The sequence below is a fragment of the Uranotaenia lowii genome, chromosome 3 (assembly GCF_029784155.1).
Source record: "Uranotaenia lowii strain MFRU-FL chromosome 3, ASM2978415v1, whole genome shotgun sequence".
Taxonomy (NCBI): domain Eukaryota; kingdom Metazoa; phylum Arthropoda; class Insecta; order Diptera; family Culicidae; genus Uranotaenia; species Uranotaenia lowii.
In genome coordinates this window covers 300,480,198-300,494,008 of record NC_073693.1, presented here as the reverse complement: position 1 = coordinate 300,494,008, position 13,811 = coordinate 300,480,198, and the positions used below count along the sequence as shown (strand labels likewise).

General features: G+C 31.7%; 1 protein-coding gene across 10 annotated transcripts in view; it reads right to left on the bottom strand.

The window, feature by feature from the left end:
- Window positions 1-3,642: 3,642 nt before the first annotated feature.
- Window positions 3,643-13,811, bottom strand: part of LOC129758258 (growth hormone-regulated TBC protein 1-A) — a 92,430-nt gene continuing 82,261 nt past the window's right edge. For all 10 annotated transcript variants that reach the window (XM_055755736.1, XM_055755735.1, XM_055755730.1 and 7 more), the window contains one exon: window positions 3,643-5,917. In XM_055755736.1, the coding sequence (XP_055611711.1) occupies window positions 5,562-5,917 (356 nt within the window). In that variant the 3' untranslated portion in view covers window positions 3,643-5,561. The remainder of the gene's footprint in view (window positions 5,918-13,811) is intronic.

The window sequence follows — 13,811 nt, the reverse complement described above, 5'->3', positions numbered from 1 at the left end:
AATTTTTGAATCGTTATTATAATTGTATTTTATGCAATTCAGTGCTAAAAAGTTAACTTTTAGACACTGAGAACATTATCGAAAAGCAATAATATTTCAAGTTTTGCCTGCAAAAGTACAGTCCACGATCTACTTCATCACAGATTTTCAATCATTTGGCATAGTCATTGACATGTAGTTATTTGCAAGATGCACTTCTTGTAGGTCAATTATAGAATTTTCCAATTTTTTTTAAATTGTGCATGCCACTTGTCGCAAAACTAGAATTTTTCAGCACTCAACGTAATTATCCAATTCGGCAAGCCCCATTGAATAAATTTAAAACTCGTGCTAAAAAATAAACTTTTTGCACCTTGTTGCAATGATTAGCTAATTAAAAATTATTCACCAAAAATTTTTTTTGCATCTTGAATTCTGACTTCAAAGGTTTGAAAAAACATGGGCAACAGTTACAGAGTTAAACAGTTTTAATGATTATTCAACAGCATATCAAAGTTTACGATATAGACAAAATTGAAAACATTTGTTCAATTCAGATTCATCCATTGTTTTTTTTTTAATTTCAAACTGAGGTATTTCAGTTTTGAAATGAATATAGAAAAAAAATTCAAAAGGAATTCAAAATTTTTATATCTAAATTTATTAGAATAAAATCAAAAGTATCGTAAACCAATAAATATAGGAAACATTTATTTTTGATTTTCAAAGCGTAGTCAAATTAAATTTTGCAATATAAATTGATTGATACTCGAATTAAACTACCTATACTATTGAAAAAATCTGAACTTCAGGACTCATGGATTTTGAGTTCAATATAACATTTTGATACATTGAAATTGCAAATTTAGAAATAAATTTAAAGAGAGACAATGTATTTTTTTGTAGTAGCCAAACAAAGTTAAAAAAAACATTTCTAAATCCTCTACTCCATATTTGGCTTCGAACTTTTTTGAAAAATAGGTCTATTCTTTGCAATAAAACTATTCCATAAAAAAAATTCTCAGCGTTTTCATTTTTCATTGAGTAGAGTATTAGCTTTGTTACGGAGAAAATGGGATTTGATTTCAGTGAAAAAAGTAACCGTTAATTGTTCTAAATATATTTTAATTTGAAGTCAATTTCTCGGGGTAAAATTATGAAAATTAGATAACTGTTCGGTTAATAATATGGTCATAACGTATTTTCTAATGTTTGCTTGGAAACAACCCCTGAATCAGGCAAACACATCAAAAATAATTTTATTAATTTATGCAAAAAAAATTGAAAAGTGCACAAATAAGGTTTTATAAATCGAAGAGACTCAACAGTGTACATAAAATTTCAGAAACTATGAGGTAGGTTATGTAATATATTCAAATCTGTAAAGCCTTTGTTTCACAAATACATTGTGCCGTCCTAAATTCGAATCATTTGTCAGATTCAGTCAAATCTAGTTCTGGTGATATTTGATTTAAAAATTTAAAAACTTTTAAGTTTTGAGTGAAATACATCATTGATAACTAATAAACCGACAACCTTGTATAAAAAACAAAAACCGATTTCGAATCAATTTATTATTCTTTATTTGATAGAGGGTAAGATATTACCTAGCTATTCTAAATTCAAAGAAACAATGCTTGAAAAAATACTGCAGTTTAAAAAAGCAGTAGAAAACAGCTACTGTTTGTAACATCATTGAAGAACATTTATGAGCTTTCAAAATCAAATATTTAAATTCTTTTTACAACTTTGTTGAAGACTTCAGATTTTTTTTAAACTTATGCTTTTGAAAAAATATTTAAATCATTTGATTTAAAATATTCCAAAATATCCTTAAATTCTCATATTTCACCAGATTGTGAAAAATAAACTTAAAGGACACCTCAGTTTCCTGAAAAGTATCCACTATTTGCGGTCTTCATAAAAGTTGATCATTGATTCGAAACCTACGATTTGAGTATCTAAGAAAAATTCTAAAATATAGCTAAAAAATTTAACTAAAAATTATTAATATGCAATAATTTTGTTATTTTGATATGGGTCTTTTTTAACATTCAAATTCAAGGATTTTTTTTCTTAAATGCGTCACTCAAAACACAAATATGTATATTTTTAAGAAAGTACTATGCTATGTTTAATCATTTAAATATTTTGGAAGAATTTACATAGTGTCTTCTATCGACATAAACATATCTTTATGGAAGAAGGAAAAATTTCACTGGATTTTTTCTAAATTTTATTTAAATTTTCGTCACGAATCAGGTTAGAAATCAGTTCATTCGACGTTTTCGCAAATTTTCAAAAGAATCTTGACATATTCAAGCTTTAATTTCAATTTGAAATTTTCTGGACCAGTGATCAAAAAAGTTAATTTTCCAAACAGTGCATTTAATAGGGGAAGGTTTCCTTTTTATTTAAGCAAATTTTCAGCGATGTGAAATTTATTATTATTAAGCTACAAAAAAGACCGTGCCGTGCATGAGAATAATTGTGTTTAACTATCTTATGTTTAAATACTATCATTGGAAAATTATAATATTAGCATCTTTTCACATTTCCAGTCGAAATTGATAGTTTTAAAAAAAATATTGTAATGATATGCGAAACTTGAACAAATTTTAGAAGACTTTTTGAATTTCTCATCTCATTCTTCGTGGCAGTTTTGAACTCTAGGTTCCGGTAAAATTAGTGAGTTTTTTTCAATTTGAAGGTAGTAGAAGAGAAATCAGAGGATAGTTTAAAAATTTCCAAATTTATCATATTATTCTTATTCCTTTTTGAACTGTTGAATTCTGTCTTGGAAATTGAATTTTAGGTTGAATCCCTGATCTTAGAACCAAAAATGAATTTCGGTTTTGTTTTGTTAATTTTCCCGGTTTTGGGTCTGAATTCCCGGTTTTTTCCCGGTTTTCCCGGTTTTCCCGGTTCTGTGGCCACCCTGAATATGGATGAATCAAGTGAACAAATGGCCGCGCACAACAACATTGTTGAATTTTATAAAACAAAGCAATTATATTCTTTCTCAAATAATATTGTACAAAGCTATTCATCAAAAAAAAAATCCCAGAAAAAGCTTTATTTGTAAAACAAGACTCGCTTAATTCATTCTCTAGCGACAACATGAAAAATAACGACTAGAAAATATGATTTGACTGACTACATAGATGACATGAAATAGATGCAATATTCCATCCAAACCACATGTAAACTTAATTTTTTTCTGCTTGTAAATTTAATTTTTTCTTCTTCTCGTTCATTTAGTTTTTACACGAGAAACAAGTGGATAGTTTTAATGGAATTTAGAAATCCCGGAAAGACGATTTTCAGACATAAATTGACTACCAGATCTTGAGTTTCTGTGAATTTTTATGTTAACTGTTTGGATCGATTTTCCAAATTCCTTAAGGCCACCACCGCCAATCACGTGAACAAGTATACCAGGTTTAGATACAATTTACAGGATCTGTCTAGTCTTTATAATGAACGTTCTTCCATTACAATGTCGAAACTTAGAGGAACTATTTAAAACTTATAAAGCACTCATTGGCCAAAACATTCGCTTTGAAATCCGAACACTTCGATACGCTTATTAAGGGGAGTGGGATATGTGATATGTTAGATGAATTAACGTTATTTCTAAAAAAATTAAAATCTAATATCAAATAATTCATCTGCGCTCCTTCAGGCACATGTCATTTATTTCGCATCACAATATTTAACGCTTGCTCCCAATGTTCTACATATTTATACTATACATTCACAATCGATCGAAGCTTTTCCTATTATTGTCCTAGCTGACTGACATTTAAAATATGATTATTTTAGGAGGTTTCCCGCTTACTTCTTTGAATCGAATAATTTTGTATACATTTTTAATTTATTTCATTTAGTTTAATCAAGGCTTCTACAACGTTACTACTACCTACTTATTTATTTTTAATGCCTCCTGGCTCAAAATAAATCTGAAAACCCAATTTTATAAAAAAAAATCGGAAATTCTGCATTGAAAACAAATTCTACGTTTTAGAGAATATTTCATTTAGAATTAAGACTTTTGTCGCACCTTCTAAGTCGTACGGACTTCTCAATCGAAAATTGATTAGCTGCATGTAGAAAATTTCTGTTTATTCAGTGGTAAAAACTATTGCCAACAGCGTTCGTGAAGGACATTCACGTAATGGAGTTTGAAAAAATTTCGAGACGTAATTCCAACAAAACTGAATTTGCTTTCTTTCAACGAAATGACGTGTGTGAATTATATGAATTAGACCATAAGTTAAAAAAGTTTTGTATTTTTCGAACAAAACTGTACATGATGTTCAGATTTATATTGAACCAGACTTTTTACTGTGTCACAACAGATTTCCTGAAAGTCAGTACAATTTATTTTATTTTTACTCTGAGGATATAATGGATAGTTGGTTCACTGAACTTGAGAAGAAACTGTACGTGCCTATATATTAATTAGTGCCTAGTAGACCTGGTAAATTTTTCTATTTTAGCATTCGAGGAAAGTTTTTGCAAGACTTAGATTTGAGCTTCTATTTATCATTTGTATTTTATTATTTTTTATTCAAATTTTCGAAAACAGAAAAGTTTACCGAATAAGTCAGTCGGTTTCAGTTTCAGTGCTTCAGTCTTGAAACAATCTTTCAACGATGTTTTATTGTTCAAATGCCGAAACATCTGATGAAGATATAGAACATCTTTTCAAGATGTGTTCAAGACTGAAAATATTTTAACATTTTCGAAAACATGTTTTCTAAATTCAAGACCGCTTTGTTCTACATTTTTGTCTAAACTTAGGATTTTCAGCCCCAAATTCAATTCCAGTTAAGCCAATTTTACTGGAATCAAACCTGAGATTGAAAATCCTAAGTTTTGATTTAGTGACAGATGTCGAAAAGCAAGACTAACAGAAGCTGCCAGAAAATGTGGAAAGCTTACAAAACTCATTTCGAATGTTAATCCTTCCCTGCGAAGCTACACCGTCAATGATACAGGAAGTCAAAAACTCCCACCCTCCTCCTCACTCGCACGGGCGATTTTCTAATTAGGCCTCAGATTGATGCGAATTCTTTCGCTTTAAGCGTACCGCGACAAAAGTCTTCGAATGTCACGACGAAACATTCCCGTTTTCAATATTTACATAATTATGCTCCATACAAATACTACCCCAAGCAGATTTTGCGCGGTACCAAATAAAGAAAAGCCGTTTTCGGGGGAATCAATTTTATAATTAGCCACCCATCTGCTTACATTTGATTCAGATACAGCTTTGCAGTATACCTAATGCTATCGAGTCTAATTAATTAAACGATTTATTTGAACTAAGTCGGATGACTTGAACCTAATGCTAAACGACGAGAAGAGATGCTATCATCTTCCACGTTGAACGCAAGCGGCGTAAATGCTGTTTTTTTCAAGGATACGAAATATCATGCGATGATCACAGTATTGGGCACTTTGAAAAACTTAATATCAATGTTAAAAAAAAAACTTTACAACCAAGCTAGTGCATTCTACTGCTTTGTTTCCACTATATTCAGTCTATATCTCTTGAGGATATAGTCCTCCAACCCCTAGGAACCTTTTCGTTTGCTGGACCTTCTCTGTTCTAGCAGCTGCCTCCTCAATGCATCAATCTGGCGTCGCTTCAGCGAACCGGGAATCTTGAAAATGCTCTTCATAAACCGGTGACAGTCCATGAGGGTAGTGTTTTTCTCCATACCCCGAAACAGACCGATCAAGGGAGCAATATCATCGGTAGCCAGAATTTCCCTCCGCAGACCGACCACGATGCTGATGCCGACCCGCAGCAGAATTTTGTTTCCCTCCAGGAAGATGCAGTCCCATATCCGGAGGGCCGTTTCCGTTGGGACCACCTCGGCGTACAGGCAAATGAACCACTTGGTGGCGATCACCGGCCACGGGAGACCTGTAAGATTAGGGTGAAAAAGGTCAGTTAAGTATTTTCTATTTTTGCTATCGCTTTAACATTTTTGTCGGCCTATATAAAGCAGCAAATTGTGGGTTCAAACGTTTGCCTAGTAGTCGGTAAGTTTTTTTATTCGATAAATATTATTTTCTTTTGTTCATCTTAGGAAGATCAGCTAAGGACGTATGATTGAATCTTCCGATGTCAATTAAAAAAAAACAATTGATTTTTCAGTCTAAAAACACCATTGGCTGACTCTTATTTTTTAAATCAATGGAATACAATCTTGATTAGAAAAAAAAAACAGTTTTTAGAAAAAAAATATTATTTCAGTACTCTTAATTAAAGAAAAAAAAATACCATTTAAGTGAATCACTAATTTCTATTGAAACAAAACAATATTCAAGCAAGCCAAACTTTTTTTTTAAATAAAGGAATATTTACTGAAATCTCCGGAAAAAGACAAAAAAACAGAACAAAAAGTTTGGTCAGTAAGACAGCCTAGATTCTTGTGAAAGTTCTTATACCAAAGTTGAGTTGAGCTAATTTCTTTAAAATTTGGGAATTTATTTTCCTACCGTACTCCAAGTTGCAGTGGCTTCACGGCTGCGGTGTGTATTAAAAAAGATGGATAAAACTATCATTTTCTGACAGTGTCGTTACACACAATTCTATTAACCATGGTTTCAAAATAAGACCTAAATTAGAAGAAGTGCTGGACATGTTTATTTAGTTTAAATTTAGCGGTAGGTTCAGAGATGTCTATTTTTTCATGATCCATGTTGATAAGATAAATGGGAGTTTTTTTTTCTTTTCTGATGGTCCCTTAGGCCCATTTGGGTCCTTCCTCCACCCCATACGCTTCTTTAGAAGTGGGAGGGACATATTATCCTAAGGATAATTTTGTTTTACTTTAAATTTTCTTATTCTGTACGACTTATTTAGTCTTACTCCCGCGTATGTCCATCACCGTACAATTTAACATCTGATCCTTCGTCAGATTCCATCACTTTCATCGTATGATCCTTGTCAGGATTGGTCATATTTTCAAACAGTCCGTTTGATGTATTGTATTGCCATTTTCTTGAATGTGTTTATGTTCACAATATCTTTGATGCTCGACGGTAGGTTGTTGAACATTTTCAATCCATTGTAGAAAATTAAGCGTTTGCTCATCTCTTTTCTGATATTTGGCAGTCTGAAGTCTTGTGCTCTTCTAGTGTTGTATCTGTGAATGTCTATTCCGTATTGCAGGCCGTCCGTTAAATAATTTGGTAACATACCATTTTTCATCTTATATATAAACATTAAGCTGTTATATGCAATTCTCTGTTTCACTGACAACCATTGAAGAATATCGAGCATTAAAACACTAGGGGTGTATCGATTGCATCGTATCACTACTCGCATAATTTTATTTTGTATTTTTTGCAGTCGATTTGTTTGTGTGTCAGATGCATGAAGCAATATTGTAGCGCAATAATCGAAGTGTGGCATGATCACGGATTTAACATAAATTACTTTTGACCAGAAAGTCATATAGCGACTAATTCGGCAAAGTATCCCATATTTTATGGCGATTTTCTTGATTGTATAGTCAATATGTGCTATGAAATTCAGCTTCTCATCAACTTGTATTCCCAAATATTTTACCTGGTGCACTCTTTCGATGGCACAACCATCAATCAGCAATTCTGGGCAGACTCTTATTTGACGATTACCAATAACCATCCAGCTGGTTTTATCAAGATTCAGACACAATTTTTTATGTTTTAAAAACTCAGAAATATTTTTCAAACCGGCATTTGCTTCTTGGATAACGAGCTCTAAGTCATCACCACTCCAGTAGGAGACTGAATCATCCGCAAATAGTTTAAGAGAACCATAACGTAGACAGTGTTTCATGTCATTGATGTACAATATGAATAAAATGGGACCCAGAACACTTCCTTGGGGGACTCCTAGATTATTTTCTCTATATCGTGAATATGATGACCCATATTTTGTTCTTTGCATTCTGTTATACATGTAGTCTTTAAACCAGTTTAGTACCGTTCCGTTGATACCTATTCTTTCCAAAACGTTCACCAACTTTAACCGATCAATCGTTTCAAAAGCTCTCTTGAAATCCAGAAAAACGGCAGCTGTGTAACTACCGTTTTCAATATTGGCTTTCCAATTTCGAAGTATCAAGTTCACTGCAGACTCCGTTGAATGCTGCTTTCTGAATCCAGATTGCTCATTAATCAATATTCCTTCTGACTCAATAAAATGTAGAAATTGTTTTTTAACTGCTAACTCCAGCACCTTTTCTTGTATTTCCAACATGTTTATCGGACGATATAATTTAGCCTCTCGTGCTTTTTTCTCTTTTTCAATTGGAACAACAGTCGAATGCTTCCATGTAGAAGGTAGTATGCCTAATCGTAGACTCGTATTTATAATTTGTGTCAGCTGATTAGCTAGTACCGGTAGAGAATCCTTAAAAACTTTCAAAGAGACGTTGTCGATACCAGCCGTGGATTTCATAGTTTTCACGATCTCATCAAATTCTTGACAACTTATTGTTTCAAATGAACTAAAACTTCCACCATTGCAGACAATATGATCTACGAAGGCGTTAGAACTTGCCGGAATACTGTCACGGATTTCCATGACACTGTCAATGAAGAAGTCATTAAACTTCTCTGCAATTTCAGTTTCATCCGTGATTTCAACCCCGTCAAACGAGACGGTATTTTCTTTTGCAGTATTTGGACTTACTAATCGTTTTATCGTTTTCCATAGCAATTTTCCATTATTTTTATTTCTTTCCAGCTCATCTTGAATTGATCTATTTTTAGCCAGCTTTATTTCACGTGAATATTCATTCCTTACCAATTTGTATTTTCGCCAACTTCTTTCGCATTTCGTTCTTAGAAACTGTTTATAAAGATTGTCTCTTTGCTTTTTCATTTGCTTGAGGCTACTGGAGTACCATTTAGTACTCGTACCTGTACCATTTAGTACCGGCTTAACCTCTTTTTTTACCACAAGTGCATTTACACTATCTTTCAATAATAAGTCGAAGCGTCTTACTAACTCATTGAAGTCTGCGCATCTCAAGGTTGATTTTCCTGCCGCCAGAAGCTGACGAAATGCATTGTCATTATATCGACTCCAATCCTTCACCATGTAATGGATTCCGGGAACCCATTCTTTATGTCCAAAACCAGCAGAAACATTTATAGTCTCATGATCTGATATGCGACAATCTGGAATGATAACTGCTTCAGCTCTGTCCACATTAGTGAAAACAAGATCAATTCTAGTACTGCTGGTTACCGTTCTTCGAGTGTCTTCTGTAACAATTTGTCGAAAACCATATGCTTCCATAACACGTTTCAAGTCTCTGCATTCTACTTCTTTATTAAAGTTGATATTGAAATCGCCACAAAAAATGTTATCGAATTCATCAACTACAATATCACTAAGCCAAAGGATTTCAAGAATATCCATAAAACGGGCGTCATTTGCGCTTGGCGAATGGTAAATTCCACCAACGATGATACCTTTTTTTCGATTCCTTAATTTTAAGGTCAGCATCCAGTTCATATCGAGATAGGCATTCAGTAAAATATCTATCTCAAATACAGTTGAAAAACTTGCCATTATAAAAGTTGATACTTTCAATCAGTGGCGGTCCTAGAGCTGGCTCTTGGGGGGGGTGATTTTCCAAATTTTCAAAAATCAGTCAACGTATCTAAATTCATGGCGAAAAAAAGAGAGAAAATTTGGAGAGAGCGAGTGGGGGGGAGGGAAGGGGGGGGTTGAGTTTACAGTTTCAAATGAGACTTAAATATTTGCTGCACACCAGACCCCTGCAAAGGACACGTCCATGGGTTGGGGGTTTTGAATTTCAAATTTCAAAAATAAATCAGAATCAAAATTTCAAATCAATTTTATTTGTGGTTAGTCATTAATATAATAATTTGAACCAGAAGAAAAATATATCAAATATAACACCAGATTTGATAAAAAATTAAACTTGAATTCTAAAATAAATCAGATCAGGTCAGAATAATTGATAATAATGTTAATTTTTACATATTAATTTATTTGTTTATTTTTAAGATCCATGAGGAAAAAATGGATGACATGTGATTAAAATGCTTTTTATAAAATTCTAATCTCTCATTTTCAACATCCATACATTTCTTCTAACTTCCTATTTGCCAACAATTTTCATAATTTTAAAATGTTGTTAGTTATGTTCTTTTAATTTTTTAAAGTCACGGTGATTAAACTCTTCATAAATATGAAGATAAAAAAGATTAGTTTTTAACATTTGAAAATTTTTGATTTTTTTCTAATAAAAACGTCTTACCAAAATAATTCAAGAGAATGCATTTTGGTGTTTATGTTTTAATGATTGATTTAGTAGATTTTGGTGCGATGAACTCGAATCTTCAACTAGATTTTGTTTATCACCTCTTGTTTTGGTGATATGGAGTTTAATTTTTTTTAAATGAAACAGTTTTGAGTGAAGTCAATCATTCGATAAATGATGAACTTACAAGTTAACATGAATAAAAACTGATTCTGATAAATCTACAGTTTTTAATAATTCGGAAAGAAAAGTATTTCTGACATTACTAAAGAAAGTTTTTAAAAACAAAGATTTTATATCATTTAAAAAAAATGCTTCAGGCTGAAAACGATTCTTTAAACATTCGTTAAAAGTCTTTTATTTTACAGAATTAAGAACATTCATTTTTTTTTCACCTAAGTCAAAATTACTTGCGTTCTTGGGGAAAGAAATAAGGTATTAACCCATATTTTGAATTTTAATTGTAATGTTTAAAAGTTTTTTTTTTTCAGAAAAGTGCAGAATTTACTTAAATAATTTTTAACCAATTTGAAAATAATTTCAGGCACCAACAAAAATCAAAACTTGCTCTTACATTCTTTTCATCTAAACAAATGTTGATTCTGTGGCCTTGTGCCTGAAAATGCGTTTTTGAAAAAAAAATTTCATATCAGCATAAAATTTGTAATGATTCAAACTTTTTTTTTATCTAAATGATTAATCATCAAAGTTGGATGAACTTGATAAGATACACTTCTTTAAAAAAAACAATATTACACGACCATGATGCACACTACTTCTCCTCTTCCCTTCAAATTTCATTGAACTAAATTTGAGTTTTGTATTAAATTTGAAATTAGAGAAATTTAAAAAACTTTTTCTACAAACATATTTTGATATCCTTTAAACAACGTATGCATCCCTTTAAAAAACAATCTGCGAATCTCTAACATTCACTGCGAACAACTGTTGATAAAAAAAAGATCATTTTCGTCATTTGTATATTCAGCAGTTTAAAAAATTATCAATTTAAGAACTCTTTAAAGAACCTTCCGATATAAATGTAATTTTACAAATGAAAAAATACACACATTTTTATAGAAGAAAATATTAAAAAATTCTCAATTAATCTAAAGTATTTTTCTTGAGTATCTATATATCACCGCAAAACTCTCACCAATATTTTAGTGATTCTCGTTTAGCAACAATACCTCTGAAAATCCAAACATTTATTTGAGAAAGTGTTAACAATTGCTATGAATTTAGAACTGAATTTTTTTTTTTTAAATATGTGGCTAAATCTTGAATCGAAAAAACGAATTAATATAAACTCTTGTTTCGATTCTTCAATTTCTAAATATAAATTTAATTCTAAACCAAAATCATTAAAATTAAATTTTTATGTATGCAGCTTTCGTACTTCATTTTTATTTGTTTTCTCTTAAATTTCAAGCTCTCATGGATTTTAAAATTTATTGGAACTGAATCAAAAGAAATTGTTACAAATTTGAAACGAATGATTTAGTAAAAAAGTGAAAAATCGTATTTTGCTTCGTACACTTAATATGTATATTATTATGTACTCAATAATTTCAAACTTATTGTACAATTTAAAATAAAGAAAATAATAAAGGGTTCATTTCTTAAAGCTTAAACTGTTTTCCAAGAAAAAGTCCTAATCAATTGCAATTGAAATAATGGAATTTTCAGATTGGAGCGCAGATTCAGAGAGGATTTGCAACTTAAATTAGCTTAATAATAATTCCTGCTCAAAATTTTAATCATGATTGTGTTGATGAGCTGCAGTATCGGCGATATAGTTGGTGTGAATTTGGAACTTCAGCCGTGTTGGTCAAAAATTAGAAAAATGTCTTGAGCGATTACCTTGTTCCCGAGAAAACAGTCGAGTGATGACGGGATATTATTATCACTGGTTTAATCTCATCTGGGAAAAATTGATACAAAGGCATATTTTCAGAGCCTATGTTTGAAAAACTGTTTTTGGAGGTTTATTCTTGAACTCAATTTTTAATCAGATTTTGTTTATCACCTCAAATTTTAGAAGTAGAATTTTTGATGTTTTTAGAAAATTGAATAGATATGAATGTATAAAAAATGTATAAAAGAAGCATATATGGTCAGCAAATTAAATTAAACACTGTAAGTACCTCAACAAAAGTAATTTGGTGAAAATCGGTCTAGGGAATTGCAAGTTACAGCTGTTTTAGTTTGGTGGACCCAATTTTAAGAATTTAAGAAATTATTAAATTCTTTTATTTTAACAATCACCCCCCACGGAGTGGAAAATTTTGAAAATTCGAAAGAACACCCACTAGGAAAAGTTCGAAGTTTTTATAGAAATTCCAACGTTTGCGAGTATTTTGTAACGGTTTTTTGTCGCTTGGGGGGGGGGTGATCACCCCGATCACCCCCCCCCATAGGACCGCGCCTGCTTTCAATAGAACAGTTAGACAGTTAGTTGGTTTAGTTTTATAGTATTAAAAGTAGATAAAAATTTTAGAAGTATAGCGTTGATAAATAAAGGTTTCGACTCCCCAATGCTCTAGCAAATGTGTATTTGTGGATTATGAATTTTGTTGGCTTATTCTTATTTCAAACATTTTTCAAGAACTAGAGGAGCATTGGATAAGAATGCTGTTTTTGAAGAATATGTATGATATTTCATTTGATAAGACGCTTTTAGCATTTTTTATTTAATTACTAGCTGACCCGGTGTGCTTTGCTACACCTTGCAAACCCACCCACCCACTGTGAACAGCAACTCGCGTTGGGAATTTCAATACAAAGATGAAATCACTTATTTAGTGTAACTTGATCTTTAAATTTGTTTTTTAAGGTCTTACTTTGGGTTTGTAAACGGAGGGTCTTAATTTTATTTGTATGCAAACAACCTCTCTCATAAAAAATGATCCGTTTTGATTGATAAGTGCTCGATTAATGCTGAAAGTGCCTTTTCCTTTGACCACCCCCACTACTTGAAGGAGGCAGGCGTTTCTTATAACACTCTTAAAAATACTATTATGCATGTCATAAGATTCACTTATAAAGTGGCGCCATAAGAAAAATCAATGAAATTCATAAGATTGTCTTATGACGCGAATGAATTCTTCAGATGAACACCTTCTTCAATAAGAGATTGTTGCTTTTCATAAGAGGATCTTATGGGAACAAAAAATGCCACGTTTGATGAAAATAATTCAAGATTATTAATAACTAAAACATTTTATCTATTTTTTGGCTTATTTGTAACACTATGGTCACCATCAGCAACACATAAACACCTGGTTCCAACAAAGTTACACTGCCGCATATGTCCTATGATTTTTTCCTGTCTACCGGTCAACATGCTGAAAAGTAAACAAAAACATGCGTTTAAGATAACAAATAATTTCAACGCTTACAAAACTAACTTACTTACAAATAAACTTACCACTCGAATGCTTTGATTCAGTTTTTAGAATAACCACCATAATCAATAATTTAACTATTAGAGCAAGTTCACTGGTGTTGGGAAAAAGTGGTAGA